Source organism: the organism of the source record quoted next, unplaced genomic scaffold (assembly GCF_019419815.1).
Source record: "Pyrus x bretschneideri cultivar Hongxiangsu unplaced genomic scaffold, Pyrus_bretschneideri_v1 Contig40, whole genome shotgun sequence".
Lineage (NCBI taxonomy): Eukaryota > Viridiplantae > Streptophyta > Magnoliopsida > Rosales > Rosaceae > Pyrus > Pyrus x bretschneideri.
The window spans coordinates 2,206,311-2,225,058 of record NW_025999724.1 but is presented as its reverse complement, the minus strand read 5'-3'; the positions used below and the strand labels follow the sequence as shown (position 1 = coordinate 2,225,058).

At 35.6% G+C, this 18,748-nt stretch overlaps 3 protein-coding genes across 4 annotated transcripts; 2 read left to right on the top strand and 1 right to left on the bottom strand.

Moving 5' to 3' along the window:
* Positions 1 to 336: 336 nt before the first annotated feature.
* LOC103965910 lies at positions 337 to 1,314 on the top strand. The gene has a single exon (XM_009379009.2). The coding sequence runs from the start codon at positions 337 to 339 to the stop codon at positions 1,312 to 1,314; it is 978 nt and encodes a 325-aa protein (XP_009377284.2).
* A 787-nt stretch (positions 1,315 to 2,101) lies between these two features.
* LOC103965875 (GDSL esterase/lipase At4g01130) lies at positions 2,102 to 4,318 on the bottom strand. The gene is given in 7 exon segments (XM_048565943.1): positions 2,102 to 2,317; positions 2,320 to 2,389; positions 2,391 to 2,540; positions 3,016 to 3,058; positions 3,060 to 3,159; positions 3,257 to 3,433; positions 4,126 to 4,318. Coding segments are annotated over 7 exon segments (825 nt in total). The 3' UTR covers positions 2,102 to 2,225.
* Positions 4,319 to 12,815: 8,497 nt separating this feature from the next.
* LOC103965877 (common plant regulatory factor 1) lies at positions 12,816 to 18,064 on the top strand. Of its 2 annotated transcripts, XM_048566037.1 has the most exons (14): positions 12,816 to 13,127; positions 14,266 to 14,370; positions 14,530 to 14,680; positions 14,772 to 14,834; positions 14,923 to 15,018; positions 15,132 to 15,209; positions 15,640 to 15,675; positions 15,766 to 15,926; positions 16,134 to 16,182; positions 16,310 to 16,358; positions 16,693 to 16,934; positions 17,048 to 17,125; positions 17,220 to 17,345; positions 17,450 to 18,064. In XM_048566037.1, the coding sequence occupies exons 3-14, from the start codon at positions 14,618 to 14,620 to the stop codon at positions 17,678 to 17,680; spliced, it is 1,272 nt and encodes a 423-aa protein (XP_048421994.1). In that variant the 5' UTR covers positions 12,816 to 13,127; positions 14,266 to 14,370; positions 14,530 to 14,617; the 3' UTR covers positions 17,681 to 18,064. The 2 variants fall into 2 exon arrangements, with proteins under 2 accessions (XP_048421994.1, XP_009377247.2); XM_009378972.3 differs by lacking the exon at positions 14,266 to 14,370 and having other exon boundaries at positions 12,818 to 13,127.
* Positions 18,065 to 18,748: the final 684 nt, after the last annotated feature.

Genomic DNA, 18,748 nt, shown 5'->3' with positions numbered 1-18,748 from the left:
TGAAGAATTTAGACTCATGCAGCAGGCTTTCATTTTGCAGAATATTACTTTGGTGATGTGATTTTGGTTTACCTTCTCAAAACCTAAGCCAACAATATTAACATATCTCTTCATTTCTTGGGCATATTCTGCCGACACCTCTTTCATTGCACCAAGCAAATTGTTTATTGCCTTTGAGTTTGTGGGATTTTTTTCAGATTCTTTATTCGTTATGAATTGTGGGAGGTTTGTATAATAGGAGCTTTAATGGATGTGGAATACAGATGGATATATGTGATTGCAATTCAAGAAGAATTTAACAATAAAATCACGAGACTCTCAGGGTTGCATTGATTGATGGAGTTCTTCAACTGGTGCATAATCTGGCTGATGATCTTATTTTCTTTGTCATTGCCATTGCGGTCATGCACGCAAGCCTCGAATGGCTATGATCCTTTGTCCTTGACTAATTTCCTCCGTGATTATGCAAATGTAAGCCTAAGTAACCCTCACACCGGCACGTTGTACAACATTTCTCTCCCGGCTAATTTTTCCGGCATGGAATCTTCCTTTGTTAGGATCCTTACTGCAAAGTTTTGGAGTAGAGGTGCAAATTTCAGTTCAGTTTATATCCCACCAAGGGTTATACCAATACCTTCTGGCAGAAGGTTAGCTATAGTGTTTGAAAATCTAGGCAATTGGTCTTCACTTTACTACGAAGTGTCAAATTATACATTGGTTGCTCCTGTTGTTGGATTCATGGCTTATGATTCTCCAAATGCAACAGCAATTGGCAACCAGAAGCTCACTTTCACTACCGAGGGTGACCCCATCACAATCCGGTTTCCTCACATTGATGTTGCGGAAGGGGAAAATGTGACACGAAAATGTGTCCAATTTGGTGACGGGGGGAGCTTTGAGATCTCAAACATGACTAGTGAAAATGAGTGCATTACGCGTGGTCTAGGGCATTTCACTGTTGTTGTTCCATCCCCGCCAGCACCAGCACCAGAGCCCCCGCCAGGGGGGAAGAAAAAGAGGCACCAGAAACTGTTTGTGATTGGAATTGTGTTTGGGCTAGCATTTTTGGGGTTGGTAATGATAGTCATATTCAAGTTGCAGACGAGGAGGAAACTTAAATCTATGGAGAAGCAGTCTGAAAAAGATGTGGCGTTCGATACATTTTGGGTTGGGAGAAGTAGAATGCCTTCTGCATCCATGACTAGAACTCAACCCTACCTTGAACATGAAGATGTTCCTGACTCAAATTTTATTTCTAGTTCTTTCCTTTGTGTACACCTTCTCTTTCCATACAAACTTGTGATAGTGAAGTAAATTTATTTATGAACTTTAGAATGATGACAGAAAAGTATTCTCAAGTTTGTAATGTCGTGCCAATGTCGTTACTGCATCTCTACCTCAGAAGATAATCTATCTTGTAACCAGTTGTATATCCTCCTCAGTCTCTTATCTCTTCTCAGACTACACGCGAGAGGCGTCGTGGTTTTACTTTGCTGCCAAATAGTTTTCTAAGTTCTAAACAATTTGGTAAGTACTTTTTAAGTTCAGTTGTAAAAAAAATGCATGCATGTTTACTTGGCTAAGTGTTTTCAGAAGGGACGGCAGCTTGGCTTTTGTGCCTATAACATTCAACAGATAAAACGTAGAGGACAAATTTAAAAGGTTCTTTTAGCATAAAATGATTTGCAGTTTGCAGCATTTGAAACTGTAAAAGTTCTACATTAATGCGTAAGAATATGATTACTCTAACATAATCTACATTAGCCAACAACCGATCCATCAGCATGGAATAATTTTGTTTATTTAAAGAGAAAGTGACCTGGGTTTAGCATATAGTTTTATAGGCTATCTCCATCATGACTAGTGATTCCTGAAATATAAAAACGAAGATTCCACATAGCGTTTCAAGAATAAGACATGGACTCCATCCCAGCTCACATAGTTGTAAGGGTCACTACAAGCTGTTGCAGTCACAGGGCTCCCATTGATCACCTTTGTGTTAAGACCATCGATCTATTCTATGGTAATGATTAGTAAGTTTGTGTTTTGTTGTAACTTTATTAGGAAATGTCCTCTTGTTGTACTGCGTGACAATAAGTTGTCAGATTGATTGTGCACCATATATTAGTTTGATTCGTTTTGAGTGTATGATCCAGATTCATAGTCTGACAACATAAGTATTTGTCTGTCAATAAGTTTGTCAAAACAAAAAAAAAAACATTTCTCTAAAGATATAAAGCGTAGTTGAATAGAAAACCTTGATTGGGAGCTATACCATGAGATGTGGGATGTCTAAAGAGCTCTAGCAAAACAGAGAAGTGTCTGCATATATGAGGGAAGCATTTGGAAGGAAGCCTCTAGTTTGGCCAAGTGCCTCCTTCAACATGTTAGTTGTGGTCCACAACTGTATTGCTGTAAGCAATTGAGCATCCAAATGCATCAAGTTCAGAAGGAGGAAGCCCCACCAGAGATGATGGATAACAACCTATTGGTGCCAGATTAAGCACCAGAAATGCAAGCCCTCCTAATCCATGTAGTTCCTATAGATTTTGAAAACCAATATAAGCAATGTGCAAATGTCATAGTTCTTTAATATTATAACGGTAACTGTATGTATTATTCTCCAACAAATATTTGTGTTGCAACATTGTGACCTAGATCACAAATTTTGACAAAAATTCTAATTCACAATCTAGTAAAAAGAAAAGTCTTTATACCACCAAACAGTCTAGCAAGAGAACATTTTTATATAACCATAAACATTATTTTTGCTTCTCAAATGTTGCATGCAATAGTGACTGAGGAATGCTTTGCCTCTCCTCTAAGGAGAAAAAACTATGCACCCCGTTGCATGAAACAACATGCCTCACTTTTTTATAACATACGAGTAGCACGTGACCATGAATGTGAGATATTCATTTTATACAACTGGTAAAGGAAAGCTTTTATACCATTGATGATCAAGCCCAAAGCTCATTTGACCAACAAACAGTATAGAATCAAGTAATGGCTCACCTTGATGGTACAAGCAATTTGTAAGACCACTTGACGAAGATACCACACCAATGGCTCCCAAATTGGACGTGAAATCGTTTTGGCCAATGTATAAGGTGTAGAGTGATTTCCCAATAACATCCAGGGAAGGAAATCTTATCAGTTCTAAGCAACAACAATCGAAGTATTCAGAACCAACAAAAACCGGCATACGAACGTAAATTAAAACAATTTGGTCAAGACATTGTACTCATATGTATACGCTCACCTTGTTGATCCGAGGACTGGTGAAGCTCTTCAACTTGGATTCCAGTGACAAATAAGGAAACGTTTGGCAAAAGCACAGTGGATGCCAATGTTGCATAGTTTGCCCTATGCTTGTAGTCAGGTCCAATTGATTTCAGATATGGACTTATACATGGCAACCCAAGAGCTTCGGCTGCCAAAGTTTAATGCCAAAAAGCATAAAATCAGATCTCATATCTGCCGTTTAGTAATTTTGTGTTCGACACTAATGCACATCTTGGGGTTATCGATATCACGTGGCGTCATTTTCTTAGCAACAAGTATATTGTGGTTCGACATATCTAATAAATACTGCTCTAAAAGTTCTGCACAACGTACATTCTAAGGTTTAGCTTAGTGTGGAGACATGCATATATGAGTTAGGTCAGTTGGTCAGAGTAATGTGTTCACATATATGCTCTCAATTCAAATCTTCTTTACGTAAATTAAAGTAGTTTTGACCATCGGTTGTATAAAAAAGATAGGTCTAACTTCACCTATGATGATTTAGATATTTTCCATTACATGCCTTAACATCAACATCATTCTTGACATAATTAGTGATACAAAGGAAAATTGGGCAAGAAAATGACTAGTGATTAGTCCAAACTTTGTCCAGTTTTGGAGTCTTTGTCTTGTGGTGTAATTGACCTGTCAAATGGAGGGCCTCCCGTATGTTACGGGATTAGGAAAATATCAAGCCAAATGACAAATTTGATGAACAAATACAAGCAATAAACATGCATGAAATCTGACCTCCTATTCCTAATAACCAAAGTCTCTGTTTGGCTGGAAAAGTAGTGGAAAAACACAAGAAAAATGGAACCAAACAGAAGATTAAGTTACCTAGAAAATCAACAATGAGCCTCCCATCCGTAGCCCGACCAACAGGTCTCTTGAAATAGGTCATGCCATAAAGTCCAGATTGCGCCGGAAACGTTGCCTAAGACCCATCTGTATTCAAGTTCGAGTCCCCGAAATTGAAAATCGCCTCAAATTCACATTTAGAATGACCTAAACAACTCAAAGTTGCCACCATTAGCATCCACACGACCATAAAAGGCGAGGCACATAATTACAGAAAGTTCTCACGCATGAGACTTCACCATCACCTAGTCGCGGTCATGCTGTGAATTGTCCCACCCTCACATAGTTACGTTGTTGCCCACAATTGACATATATGTTGATTGACAATTATTTTCCAAGTTCGAATCTCATTTTTCCGTTAAAATAAAACATATTCTGTCAATTCGGTCATATAATTTGTTGCATAATTCTTCTAGGTATGTTTCAAATCTTTAATACTCTGACTTATTTGATTGAGAATTCTTTTGATGACTGTTGTATTCATGTCAATTATTTTTGTTTAGCTTTGAAGTCTAATCACATTTAGAGACAAGGAATGGTAACCCGCCAATGTCATTGAAGCGTTTAAAGTGATTCGTTAAAATGTTAATCTTGATTATTTTCATGCAAACATGTAATATGAAATGAGGAAATAAGCATTATAAAACGTTGTATGGCTTAAGCTTTATAAAACGTTGTATGTGCTTAAACTTTATAAAACCTTGTACGTGCTTAAGTTTTGTAAATAGTTAGCTTTTTTTTTTTTGAATTTTAACGAAACACTTCCATTATTATTCACTTTTAACGAAAATGACATTTTTACGTTAAAAAGTCACTCCTGGTACTATTCACTTACAACATTTTTTTGTCATTTTAATTAAAACTCAAAGTTTTTAAGTCATTTTCATTAGTTTTTTTTTTTTTTTTTTTGTGTGCCAAAGTAAATTTTATTACAAGAAGAGGCCTAATTACAAGATCAGCACAATACAAATAGAAACCCTGAAACAAAACTGAGCCCAAACCAGATTTTGAAGCGCAAAGTAGAAGAAAACAAAACAAAATAAGGGAACTACGAACACGCTAGCCACAATTAAGGCCGGCGACTGTAGAGAAATTACCGGAATGGAGATCACTCGCACCGCGATGAGAAAAACTCTCACTGAGAGATAAGGACTTTCACCAAAACGGAGAGAAGAACAATTAAATTGATTGTTAATAAGTAGTTTAGATAATAATTTAAGGGAATTGTTATTAGTACTCCAAAAATCTTATGTGGTACTTCAAACTTTTCATAATTAGAAAGAAAAATACACTTATAAGAGTATTAAATAAAATTTTTGAAATACTAATAACAGTTCTCTAATTTAAATATAACGAAATACGAATAAATATGTACAATCCAGAAACTCAAGATCACTTCACATCCATGTGTATAAGGAATTATTGGGCCAAATTGGGTGGATTTCGGCTTTTGTAATTTTCACCCTGTTGGCCTTGCGTTGTTTCGTTATTGTGATTGGGCCTTTGAGCGCAGCGAAAGAATAAAACATTAGAAATCAAATAAAGAAATTAGATTTTGTCCAAAATAAATAAATAATAAATTAGATCGGATCTGAAACCCTTTTCTTATGGTCCACGTCAGTTGGGGCCCACCAGCGTGGCTTTGCTAACCATGTGTCTTAAGAACACGTCACCTTGTCGGTAAGGATGCTTTTTATTGTTCACAAGAAATTTTTAATCGTGACTGGAATACAAGCGATATACGACATGTTTTAATAGAAATGATGAAAAATTTTACTTTTTAAGTTATTAATTTTTTAGCATATATATTACATATTATATAGTAACACGTGATATACTGCTCTGTATACCGTTTATACCGAAAAATATCTCATTGTCTACACTGATTCACCACGCCATTAAAATTTTAATAAAAGAGGCTACCCTCCAATCACGTGTCCTTTTCCTAGTCCACCGCAATAATCGCATCGCCGTTCATCCAGCCAACTGATCAACGGCCAACCTTTTGCATGACGTTTCCATTCTGACTCTTTCGCGACACCATTTAGCGGTAATTTTAGCGTACCGAAAATACAATTAAATGTAACACATGTTATAATAAAAATATTTGAATACTTCAATGTATATTATCATACTTTAGGTATAAAACCGTATTCTTAACATACTAAAACATTTCTCACCCGTTTGGTATTACAACTTAAGTAGCCTTTTGGGAGAGATTTAATTTTGTAGTCGAATTAAACAAAACCTGCCGGCACTTAACTCGCAAATATTTAAAGCTTGTTTGACAAAAAATTTATTTTTCCGTTTTTCTTTTGTGGTTAGATTGAAGGAAAATTTATGAAGCAACTAAGGTGTAGATAAAAAGTATACGAACGTGCAAATAAAATGAAGATTAAATTTGAAAAACAAGAAATAAACAATTTTGAATTATTTTCACTTTTTAATATTTTATACTCTTTTTTTTTTTTTTTAATTTCTTCTCCTCCCATCTATTAACTTTTCTTTCTCCCGTGCACTTTGGTTTTTGGAAGGTGCTGATGTCCTTTTTATGCGGGATTTATTTATCATCTATTTATGATTAACGAATTTTTATTATTCGAATATCATAATTAAAATCGTTTATTTGTTTATAATTATTTAAAAATCTTAACTGGAAAAAAAATTATTCAATTTGAAGATCTTTTAGCTATTTACATGCATAAAGTATATAAACGGTGAAGATACTACTTGTGACCAAAACCATTGATCATGTATAGATGATTAAACAATCTCTAAATTGAATATTTTTTTGCAGATAGTTTCCATAAGCGATGGTGCTCTAATACGAAGTACTAATAGTCATTCGTGGACTAATCTTGTTAGCCTTTTAGGTTGTTGTGCCTTAATTATCTGATTCTTTGAGGTAAGTGCCACTCTTAGTTATAGCAATAGAAATGTGATTTTGTGATCTTTAAATAAATGATAAAGAAAATAAACCATTCCAGTTATGATATTCAAACAACAAAGATCTATTAAAAGTAAATAGGAGTAGCAATAAGTCCTTCCATGAGAGAACACCAGCATTATTTTTTCCCTGTAGCTTTCAAGGTTCAATAAATTAATAGAAGGAGGTTAGTCGACATAATCGATGGTTGGAGTGCGAAACGAAAAACTCTTGGTGTGACAACAACTACATAAAGAAGAATGTAAAAGTGGTATCATATGGAATAGACGAACAACTGAAATTTTGAGTTTTTCCCTTTAAACGAACATTTTCTTACTTTTAACCTGACTTATTTTTTTTTTCTAGAGTTAACTTAATAATTAGTATCAACCTATTACTTAGTACTATAGTTTAATAGTATTTTTTTTTATTTATAAATAAAAAATCTTAAATTTAATAATCATTAAAGGAGAATTTGAATCATATTATTAAGCTGACCTACTCGTCCACACTTAATGTAAATAATATAGTATATTTGAAAAAACTCAAAAAAAAAAAAACAAAACAGTAGAATTCAACTAAGCAAATTTTCATTTATAGCTTAGGGACTCGTATTCTATAAACCTTTCGTCCTATAGAACCCTAAAAATAATTCATAATTAGGCAAGCCTTGATTTCTTGCCATTTTTGTCCTTTTTTGGAGTAAAATGTGGGATTTGGATTCCATCCAAATCTAAATTATGAGGATTTTAGGAATCTTCACATCTTAATTGTTTACTGTATATTGTACGGTCAGAAATTATTTTAAATTTTTTATTTATAATCAAATATAAATAACGAAAACTGATCGTATGATATAGATGAACAGTTAGAATACGAAGATTTATAAGATCCCACAAAAAGTATCCGAAAAGGATCCTCATCTTAAAACTGTGTAGGTAGGGATGGGTACACTAGAACGCAGCACCCGCGTGGACGTAAGTGGTGACACGTGGGCCATTTCAAGATCTCTAGAAAGTACCGACGAGATGATATAGAGCTGACTACGCAATCGATGCTCGCCTGGACCCCACATCCAACCGAGTCAAGATACGTGGAACACGTCAGCCGGCTGGACCACAAACACAGACATGTGCGGTGGCGGGTAGGGCCCAGCCAGAACTACGTGTTGAGATCGATGCGTAACCGTTTGTTTATTCTCTTTTTAGGCAAAGGCGGGAAAGGCCTCGTTGGCACTTTGACAGTTCCGTTCTATCTCCTTCTCTATCTCTCTCTCTTCGGTGCGGTGGCTGGCGCCTGTGCGTCCGATTAGATCAATGTAGACCGTCTATTGTGGTTGAGTCAGAGTGGGGCCCACACGAGATTTAACCGAAGATATGAGTTTCGTTTTCTAATGTATCTGGGATGGCGACTGAACCGTGGGGCGTACACGTGGCGTGATGGTGAGGTAGGGAGTGGGATGTGTGCGTGAAGCGTTGAAGATGGAGATGAGGTGGAAGGCGGGCGGAGTGCGGTGGCGACTGGGTGAGATTCGAGTCAAAATGGCAGGATGCGTCAGACAAAGGAGTGGACTCCGCGTCGGACTCAGTGAACGATGAGAGGTGACTGCTTCCACCTCGGATTACCTGAATTGCCCTTCTCTTCCTTTTTTGTTTTGCCATCTAGACCCTGGGACATCCTTGGCGGTCGAAGTCAAAGTGTTTACATTGTGAAAGAATGGGGCTTGGGTGCCTTGTCATATCATTTGCGCATCCTTCACAAAAATCTGATATGTTTGTATTTTAGTCGCACTTGATGTAATGTTGTTTTTACCCGTTGTGAAAAATAGTATAGTTAGCTTGTCGTATTAAGGTTTTTATCCAACATATGAGTAACTAGAAATAATATTTAAGCGTGATTAATATCTTCATCATTTCAACTTAATAGAAATTCATTTAACCATTGATCATCGTAAATTTTTTCTTTTGATCAGGGAAAGATGAATTTAAACTTGAGATTCTTTTCAACATTCGATAGAGAAAATACAACTAGTAGCAGCCAATTGGTCATTATGTTGGGTTTAAGGTTGCCTTTATTTGAAAGGTATTTTCACACCTTCACTTCAAAGTTCTTGCCCTAACTTGTTTGTTACAACGCATATACCGTGAAAGGTAAATTGGTTTTGGGTAATATCTTTTAAGTAAAACTCTTCAAAGTACAAAAGACAAAATAAAAAAGGCGGACCTCGTTGTGTCATGTCATGAATTACACTCATTAACGAGTAAACTAATACTAACACTTTAGATTAATCAAATTTTGAAGTACAGGGCACATGCATGTCCGAATGAGCAAACCACAAGGTACTAAACATATAATTTACCCTAAAATAAATACGTAACACACTTTAAAGTCTATTAAAATTGCTTGTAAAAGAGGTTAAAATAATTTTTTATTTTTGCAAAGACGAATTTGAACCACATCATTGCTAGCTCATTGTGAGATTAAGGTCCTTTTTAATATAAATAATATTATTTGTTCAAACAAAATTGCTTTAAACTATGTTTGAGATATATAAGTAAATAAACTTTCCACGCCCAAAAAGCACTTAATAACCTCGTTCAAGAAACTCTTCAACATTTTAATAAAAAATTTAAACGTATTTCTAATAAAAAGCATATGAGCAAATGTTTCCTACCTGGCAAATAGCAATTCCAAATCATCCATTACAATAGCGTTTCGTCAATTAGCTTTTGCATCCCAAAGAAGGTGAAAGTTAAACACGTGAACATCCAACCATCATAGAGTGATTTAGTAGATAAGAACGAATTTCAAACCTATATTCTACATGATATATTTTAATTTCAGCTCTTGATACTTGTGAATCATAAAAAGTGATCAAGGAGAGATTAAAATATCTTAATAAGTCTTCTGAACTCTGAAATAATGGACTACAATGATGAAGGCACCAACTAATCTTCTTTTAAAAAAAAATCTTGTTCAAAATCGTTAATAAAACGAATAGAATGACCAATAAAACCATGGATTTTTGGTGTTTATATAAATTATAATAGAGGATCAATGTTATCAAATAAGAAGCAATCAAATATAGGGAATTGTGCAAAAAAATTATTAAATTATGAAAAGCTATCAAGACCAAAAGAAAATAATCAAAAGCTAACGTGTGCAAGTGCAACAAATGGTATTTGTGCAAAAGCTAAATGGTATGTGGCACACAGCTTGGATCTTGACGTCATGGCTTTTGAAAAACATGCTGCGCCCCGGGTTAAATATCTTGCCGAATCAAAATTTTAAAAGGAAAAATTAGATCGTTAGACTTTACTTTATCGACACACATAATCTTAATCTGGTTATCTCACAATCTTGTTCACGCGTGGCTTAAAGATGAAAGACCCCCCATTTATGCCGTCCATTACTGGCTAACTGGCTGGTCGTGGATTCCAAAGGACATTTTAAACAAACATTTTTTAACAATAAAAAATTTGTCTACAGGCCCTTTAAATTTTAAAATAGGATTTATTTATTCGACACACTCTTTGTGAATTTCCACGGTCAGAACTGTTTATTTTGTAAGTTTCAATTCATTGATCATTCTTGCAAAAATTCAATTCAATTTGAAACCATTTGCCTATTTAAGAGTAAAATGTAGCATTAGTCTCTCAACTTTAATCAAATAGGAGCAATGATCTTTCGACTAAAAATCAATTACCATTGGTCTCTCAACAAAATGTGCAATTATGGTCCTTTTCATCAACTCCATCAAAATGAGTTATGTTGGAAGGACCCTTGCTACAATTGGATTAAATTTGAAGGACCAGTGCTCCAATTGAGTTAAAGTTGAGAGACAATTTCTCCAGCTGGATTAAAGTTGAGGAACCATTCATACAATTTTTTTTTATTTGATTTTCCATATTTACCCCTTGATTTAGCCTCACGTGCATGACACATGACTCATTTTAACATAAGTTCTAACAGAGTTGGCGAAAAGGCCTATAGCTACACCTTTTGATGAGTTGAATAACTAATGTTAATGAATTTTTAGTTAAGGAATCATTACTCTAATTTGATAAAAGTTGAGGGACATTGCTACAATTAAATTGTCACAATGAAATTTCAATATTTCTCATAACAAAATGTTCATCAATTTCTTTGAACTCAATTAGATGCTTCACATATTTCCAATTTAGCTAATATTTTGCAAGGATGATCTATGAGATGCAACTTAAAAAATAGACGATATAGAATCGTTGAAGTTCGAAGTGGTGTGGAATCCACAATGAATCCCCATTTTTAAAATTAAAAAAAAATGGAGGTTTCCTCCTCTTAAGAGCAATTCCAATGGAAATGTCAAAAAATAAATGTCAAATGTTAGTTTGTAGCTGACGTGATAATGTCAATTTTTCTCTTCCTCCAATATTATAAATGATATTTGTATGACCAATTTTTAAAAAGAAATCAATTAAAATAACTTTTTAAGATTTATAATTGGTACATTAATGAGACTCACATAATAAAATAGTTAAAAAATTACTTGACATTACCTTTTTTTATATGTCAAATTTGACATTTGAAAATTCATATGTCAATCCACATCAGTTGAAGTTTATTCTTACATTCAAATTTGATTACATGACATTTCACTTAAAATTTGATATCTCATTTAGAGATGGTCTAAAGGCTCCAAAACCCAGAGGGGGCGTTTATGGGGAGCGGAAGGTGCAGTCACACATGATTCTAAATTTGAAGGAGCCCTTAAATTTTTGCCATCTAACATCATGTAATAATGTTCTATATTTAAAAAATTGTTTTTGTTAGCACTTTAAACCGCAATGTGCACTTTTTATAAGAACTTGGAGTACAATGAGATATTTGTGTCAATAATAACACCCTGAAAGCGACAATTTCTTAATTTTATATCATAACAATGTCATATATTCAAGTAAACTTTAAAGTTAGAGGTCTGATGTTTATTTTTATTTTTTTTTTATGTTTGGCTGTTTAAGATAAAATTGCTTTTGATTATTTAGTGAAGGTTATGTTTGTAACTCTTTTACTTATCATTGAGGACATTTGTAAACATGCAATCAGTGAGTGCTAAATTGTTTTGATTTTTTTTTTTTGAAGCAAACGATATTATCTACGCAAAGAGGGTGGGAGAGTAAGCTAAGCCTCACTATCGACTAATAATAATGTGATTCAAATTCGTCTTTGGCTAGAATTGAACATAAAACCTCTTATTTACAAGTGAAGAGGAATATCACTAGACTGTAGTACTAAGTGACTTTGTTTTGATTTAAGTGAATATTTTCTAACATCAATACATTGTCATACTTTTTTAATACTTAAAAAGATTAAAGCATTTTTCACAGAATTTTAATACAATAATATATTTTTAATAAAACCTAAAATTTGATATTAAGAAAATATATCATTTGATATTAAATTCACAATCGACGGAAAACCAAACCTGAGAAATCTCAAATTATTAATTGATTTATTTGTAATTCGGGTAATTAATTAATGAAGTGGACAAGGACCACGTCAGCCACAAGACGGGTGGACTAGGGTGGACCCGGAACCCGGGACGCGTAGATCAATGGCCCCTAAACACGTGAACGGACAAGGTCACGCTGGAATAAATAAAGATGGCCAGCGCGAATATCGACGGGCCAGCTCAACAACCTCCACACCACCTCGTATATACGGTGTACCGTCTACGATCTCCTTCTCATACGACACGTGTTTCGTGAGGTGGCCGTTGCCTTGGCGCTCTTCTTCTTCCTCCTCCTCTCCCTCTTGTTCTTCTCCTGCATAACTACATCTCTCTATCTCTCTCTCTCTCTCTCTCTCAATTGCATACCTTTGCAAATATAAAACAAGTTCTTTATCTCGAAATTTTTAGAGAGAGAAATAAAATGCAGGGGATGTGAAACCCGGGCCGCCATTGAAGACAGTTGAAGCTTTGACGAATTTTGAAGCAAATTCTGCAGGTTTTTTTCTTCTTTTTAGCTTTGGTTTCGGACGTCGGGAGGCTGAAGATTCGGATTGAGAGTTTTAGGTACGTTTAATTTTGAGTTCCGGTTGATTTTTTTTCGTTTGTGTTGTGTCTCGCCTCTGTTTGGTTGCTGAGAAAAGGGATAAAGTAAGGGGAAGAGCTTAATCTCGTTGTTACTTGAACGGAATTACGGTGAGAAAATGTTTAGGAAGATGAAGGAATTCAAAGTATGCGTCTTTTAAATTATTTTCCGGCAGCTTGAGATTTTCCTAGCAACCAAACAGAGGATTACAGTGGAATCTTTTGAGTTTTCATTGATCTGAAGAATTCTGTTTGTTTATGCTGGAATTTTATGATTTGATTTAGAAATTTTCTCGGTTCACTGTTTTCTGTCCAACTGTACAACAATAGAGCAGAAATTAGGATTCCAAAGTATAATAATTCGTGTTAGATTAGAACTAATCAAATCATCTGATACAAATACAAATTATAAGATGATTTCTAAGAAAAAAAATTTTGCGTGTGAAGGGTGTATCTGTCATTTAATCACAGGGTTAATAGCTGTGATGGATTTGGTGATGCAATGTATCATTATCCTGCTATGACTGTGATTTGGTGGAAATACCATGTTGCCCCCCAGATTTTATTTAATTTTTAATTTCCTAATTTTGTATGTTCTGATTAACTTGATCCCCGTTTTGTTTCGGTGAAAGATATTTGTGAGAATATTGTAATTAATTTATCGAAAGAGAAAACAGGCATGGATGTATTTGTATTGTTGCTAATTTTTTAATTAGTTGATGAACACTCACATAAGCAAACAGCTAATTGCTACTACAAAATATGGTAAATATTTTAAGTCTCAATTGTTGTTCTAGTGTGATGTAATCAGCACTGTCTTCAATCAATCTTTTAGATTTACCGGAGATTCTGATTCCGGTAAATAGGATAGGATAGGAACAGTTTCATATGTGCATTAATTTAACCTGTATACTTAGCATGTGTTGAACAAGCAATCTGAAGCAACGTGGTATTGTTGTTGTTGCTTTAGCGTTAATTGAGTTTGTTTATCGAGCTGAATCGATTCATTGTTCTAATATTTTCCAAAGAGGATATCGGTTTTGGTTTGTGTTAGGAATTCCCAATAGAAAGCTGACTCAAAGAGATGTGCACTAATTTCTTTTTTCTATGCAATACATAGGTACAATATTGTTTGTTGAGTTTGCTAGTTGTTGTTTTCGGTCGCTGTGGATTTGCTAAACTAGGAAACGTACATGAACGGAAATGAAGGATGCCATGAGCTAGCGTTAATTTCCTGCAATTATAAGATTATCAACTCAAGTTTGTGATGAATGTCTCTGGTTGTGTTGATATTGGTTCCACATTTTTTGTGCTTTTGTTTATAAGCCTAGCAGTTTTTTTATCGGGTACAGTTGTTCATGGCACCTATTTATGCAATGTGCAGTCTGGACAGATCAAAGGAGTGATGCTCTAATCAAGGAAGTTCGCAATACTTCTTCACGATATCTTTGAATAAGCCATAGTGTTTATCCATGGGAAACGATGATGATGCAAAGTCTGTTAAATCTGAAAAATCATATTTGCCTCTGCCGGCAGTAAGCTGAGATACATTGTTTTCGTGTTAATCTTAGTTGTTTACTGTTGGAGCTTGTATCTAAGTATTTCCCAATCATTTTACGTTGACAGGGTCAGGCGAATCCTAACAATCAGACCAATATGCATGTCTATCCTGATTGGGCAGCCATGCAGGTTACAACTTTGTTTTGCAGTTTTGCTCCAACAACTTTTTGTTACCATTTCATGTAAACTGATTAGCACTAATGTTTTATACCTTCAGGCTTATTATGGTCCGAGAGTTGCTCTCCCCCCATATTACAACTCAGCTATGGCTTCGGGCCACCCTCCTCATCCCTATATGTGGCCCCCACCACAGGCACTTTCTTTTACTTCAACGTGGTTCATTCAATTTAAATTCGCAATTGCATTGCATGCTGGAATAACTTCAGTATACTGTTTGAGAAGTTGCTGACTTGTTAATTCTTTCAGCATATGATGCCACCCTATGGGGCGCCTTATGCAGTATACTCGCATGGAGGTGTTTATGCACATCCGGCAGTTCCTCTTGTAAGTTTAAATTCTCATCATTTTTAGTGAAGATCTACATTTCATCAGAGTTTCTGTTTGATTTTCAGCTTGGAGTGATTTATTGATTTTTAAAGTTCCCCAACGTTATTGCTACTCCTTTTGAAAGCGGAGGCTTGATTGTATTGGCCCCACTTCATTACTATTGTTATGTACACGTATTTGTACTAGTACTTGCTGGATATTCCAATTGCCGCTGATCTCCAATGGAAATTAATAAGTATTCCTATTTCTTTATTTAGATATAGCGCTCAATCAATAATTCATAACTCCTTCCACCCTTTTCGTTCAAAAGAAGTTGTGCAATCCAGTGTCTTCCCCCTCCCTCCCCTTTTTACCTGTGTGATATAACTGTAATATTTACAAGACTGGAAGTTTCTTACTTATTAATGAATCGTTTTTCTTGATATAGGCATCCCATGGTCAAGGGGGTCCATCCTCACCTGCTGTAAGTGAAGTTTTTACCTACACTATCTCCATGGTTAAGCGCTTTAATCTTTATGTTTGAATGTAGCTCTATTGTGGTGCAATAATGCAGGCTGTGACTCCTTTGAATATGGAAACACCAACAAAGTCATCTGGTAATACAGACCGTGGGTTAATGAAAAAGTTGAAAGGATTTGATGGGCTTGCAATGTCAATAGGCAGTGGTAATGTTATGAATGCCGAAGGTGGAGCTGAGCGTAGTCTCTCCCAGAGGTTTATAAACCAGATTATCTTTGTTCTTCCTTTCGTTCATCAACCTTTTAGATACTCCTTCTAGTGCACTAATCTGGTCCACTCTCTGGTGGACTGGAATTTTCCCTTTGCTCACTTGTATCTGGAAAATTTGTCCACTAGGCTCTTAGTTCTTCGTAAATATATTATTTATGCGCTAATTTGGTGTATTTGTTACCATGTTAATAGTTCTGGGACTGAAGGTTCTAGCAATGGAAGTGATGGGAATACTGCTGCAGTAAGGACTTCTTCCTTTGCTTGTAGCATGTTTCTGTTATACCTTCCTCTTTTTTTTTTTCACTTGATTTGAATTGTCTATGTATATTGATGGTTAATAGAGAAGTTAAATTGCACTATATGTCCAGGCAAATCAAACCAGAAGAAAAAGAAGTCGTGAGGGAACACCAGCCACTGGTATGAATGTTCTTGACCCATTGTTACATCTTGACGAACAATAGAGTAGGCCTGCCATCAGTATTTTTTAGTAAATCGCTCTTATATCATAAAGCTTAAAGTCTTAAGATGTGAGCCAGTTGTTGTTTTACATCCAAACACATTCACTCGCATGTGAACATCTCTCCACCACTTAATTGAGACTTTGATAGGTTATAGTTTTGGAGGTTTAAAATCAGGATCCTCCGCTTTGATGCAGTGATAGATTCACTGGTTTTTTTTACAGTACACAAAATCTTAAGTTCTGTACAACCTGTTTTTGAATCGTATTTGTGCTCAATATTTGTTCCAACAGCTGGAGAAGGGAAGACTGACATGCAGCCTGGACCAGCTGAGGAGGCAAGTGCAGCTACTGATAAAGTGTTGGGTGTAACTCTTGCTGCTGTTGGTATCCCGGGAAAATTGGTTGGACCAGCTGTTTCTCCTGGCATGACCACAGCGTTGGAACTCAAGAACTTGCCTATCTTGAACTCGAAGACAAGTCCTACCACTGTTCCGCAATCCTGTGCAGTTTTGCCTCCGGAAACCTGGATACATGTATGGTTTGCGTATATTGCATTGTAGTTGTTAGATATGCTTTTGTTTCTCATACTTAATCCAAATTATGCACCACTGAATGTAGCTTATGGTGGCTTGAATATGATTCACAGAATGACCGGGAGATAAAACGGGAAAGGAGGAAACAATCTAATCGGGAATCTGCTAGAAGATCCAGGTTGAGGAAGCAGGTATGAAAGTTGTGAAAGATCCATTTTCCAATATTCTTTTTGTAGCGAGTGTTCTTATTAATGAAGATATGATGCTACTGCTTATTCCTTCCAGGCTGAGACTGAAGAACTTGCACGAAAGGTCGAGGCCTTATCTGCAGACAATGTGGCACTTAAATCTGAAATAAACCGGTTAACCGAGAATTCTGCTACACTGAGGCTAGAAAACACTACATTACTGGTACATCCACATGCTATTTCAGAATCATTTCTTTACTCGGAAATTGATGAAAATTTATGCGGCTGTTTTTCTTGTGTTAACATACATTTTTTTCCACATGCTAGGATAAACTCAAAAACGCACGCGTAGGAAGAATGGAAGACATCATCATGAACATTGATGATAAGAGGGTCCAACCTTTCAGTACCGAGAACCTACTGTCAAGAGTTAATAACGCAGGTTCTATTGCTAGGGATGCTGAGAAAGACAGTGACGCTTACGAGAAAAACAATGGGACGAAGCTGCACCAACTCCTGGATGCGAGTCCAAGGGCCGATGCAGTCGCTGCTGGCTGATCATCGACCGGTAATTGGCACAGTTTATTTAGTAACGTAGTTTTGGCATATTACAAGCCCAAAATTACTGCTAACAAGAAGCAGGAGAAAGCGACAGCTGAGCCGGATCAGAATTGCGGTGAAAGCTGAGGCTCTAATTTTTACTCTGTGGTTAGTTATCTCGTGGAAGAACTAATGGCTTCTTTGTATTTGAATTTAATGTTATGAGGTGAAAGACTAGAATTCAGATGTGCTGGAATGGCCGCTGAAAGGTGATGTACATTGAAGGGTGTAGAGATTTAGTTTAGAACCACCTTCCTTAATTGTATGCGTGTGGGTGTGATGTAAACTTAATTAACAGTAATGTGATGACACTGCAATGTCGATGTATGGTTTTATTTGTAACTCATTTGTCTAAATATTCGGCTCCATCTCTCCCATCACGGGTGAATTACCCGTGATAGACGTGTACGCGTGTACAACTAGTTGTGGGCAAGAAAAATTAGAAAGGTTGCATCACCTTTCAATTAGAATTGCAAAAGCAATGTCTTCTTGCATAATATGGATTCCAAACATCCATGATCTGGATGTGAATGAGTTGAATTACTTCTCTCGGCAACAAGATCGTCATGCTCATTTCTAGCAACCAAGGTGAGATTCAACTAGTTTTTTGTAGCAACCAAGGTGAGATTCAACTAGTTTTTTGTGGATTATGACGAGTATGTGTATGTATTAGCATGAAAATTACTTTTTTTTTGGGGTCGAATAATATGAAATCTTTAGTATATAACTTCACAAGTGCAATACGGTGTTGCGGTTACGCTATAATTTTTTTCTTATAAAATAACATTATAATTTCTTCCTTATAAAATACATCTCAAGTAAATAGCGATGTTACAATTACATTGAAATCTATCCTTTATAAAGCACATGTCTATGATACATGCATTGTCCGTCGTATCATAAGTGACGTCTTATTTATATCCTTCTCGTGTTTGTTCGAAGACTTCTTAAATTTTTGTTATGAAGATCTTCAACTGACCACTAAAAATGAATCTATTTTAAAATATAAACAAATTGACAACATAA

What these genes read in the sequence shown, in the direction of transcription:
- LOC103965877 (XM_048566037.1), top strand. Translation starts at nt 14,618, where the DNA reads ATGGGAAACGATGATGATGCAAAGTCTGTTAAATCTGAAAAATCATAT. An exon ending in CACATCCGGCAGTTCCTCTT is followed by an intron (nt 15,210 to 15,639) that starts GTAAGTTTAAAT and finishes TTCTTGATATAG; the next exon opens with GCATCCCATGGTCAAGGGGG. An exon ending in GTGATGGGAATACTGCTGCA is followed by an intron (nt 16,183 to 16,309) that starts GTAAGGACTTCT and finishes CTATATGTCCAG; the next exon opens with GCAAATCAAACCAGAAGAAA.
- LOC103965910 (XM_009379009.2), top strand. Translation starts at nt 337, where the DNA reads ATGGAGTTCTTCAACTGGTGCATAATCTGGCTGATGATCTTATTTTCT.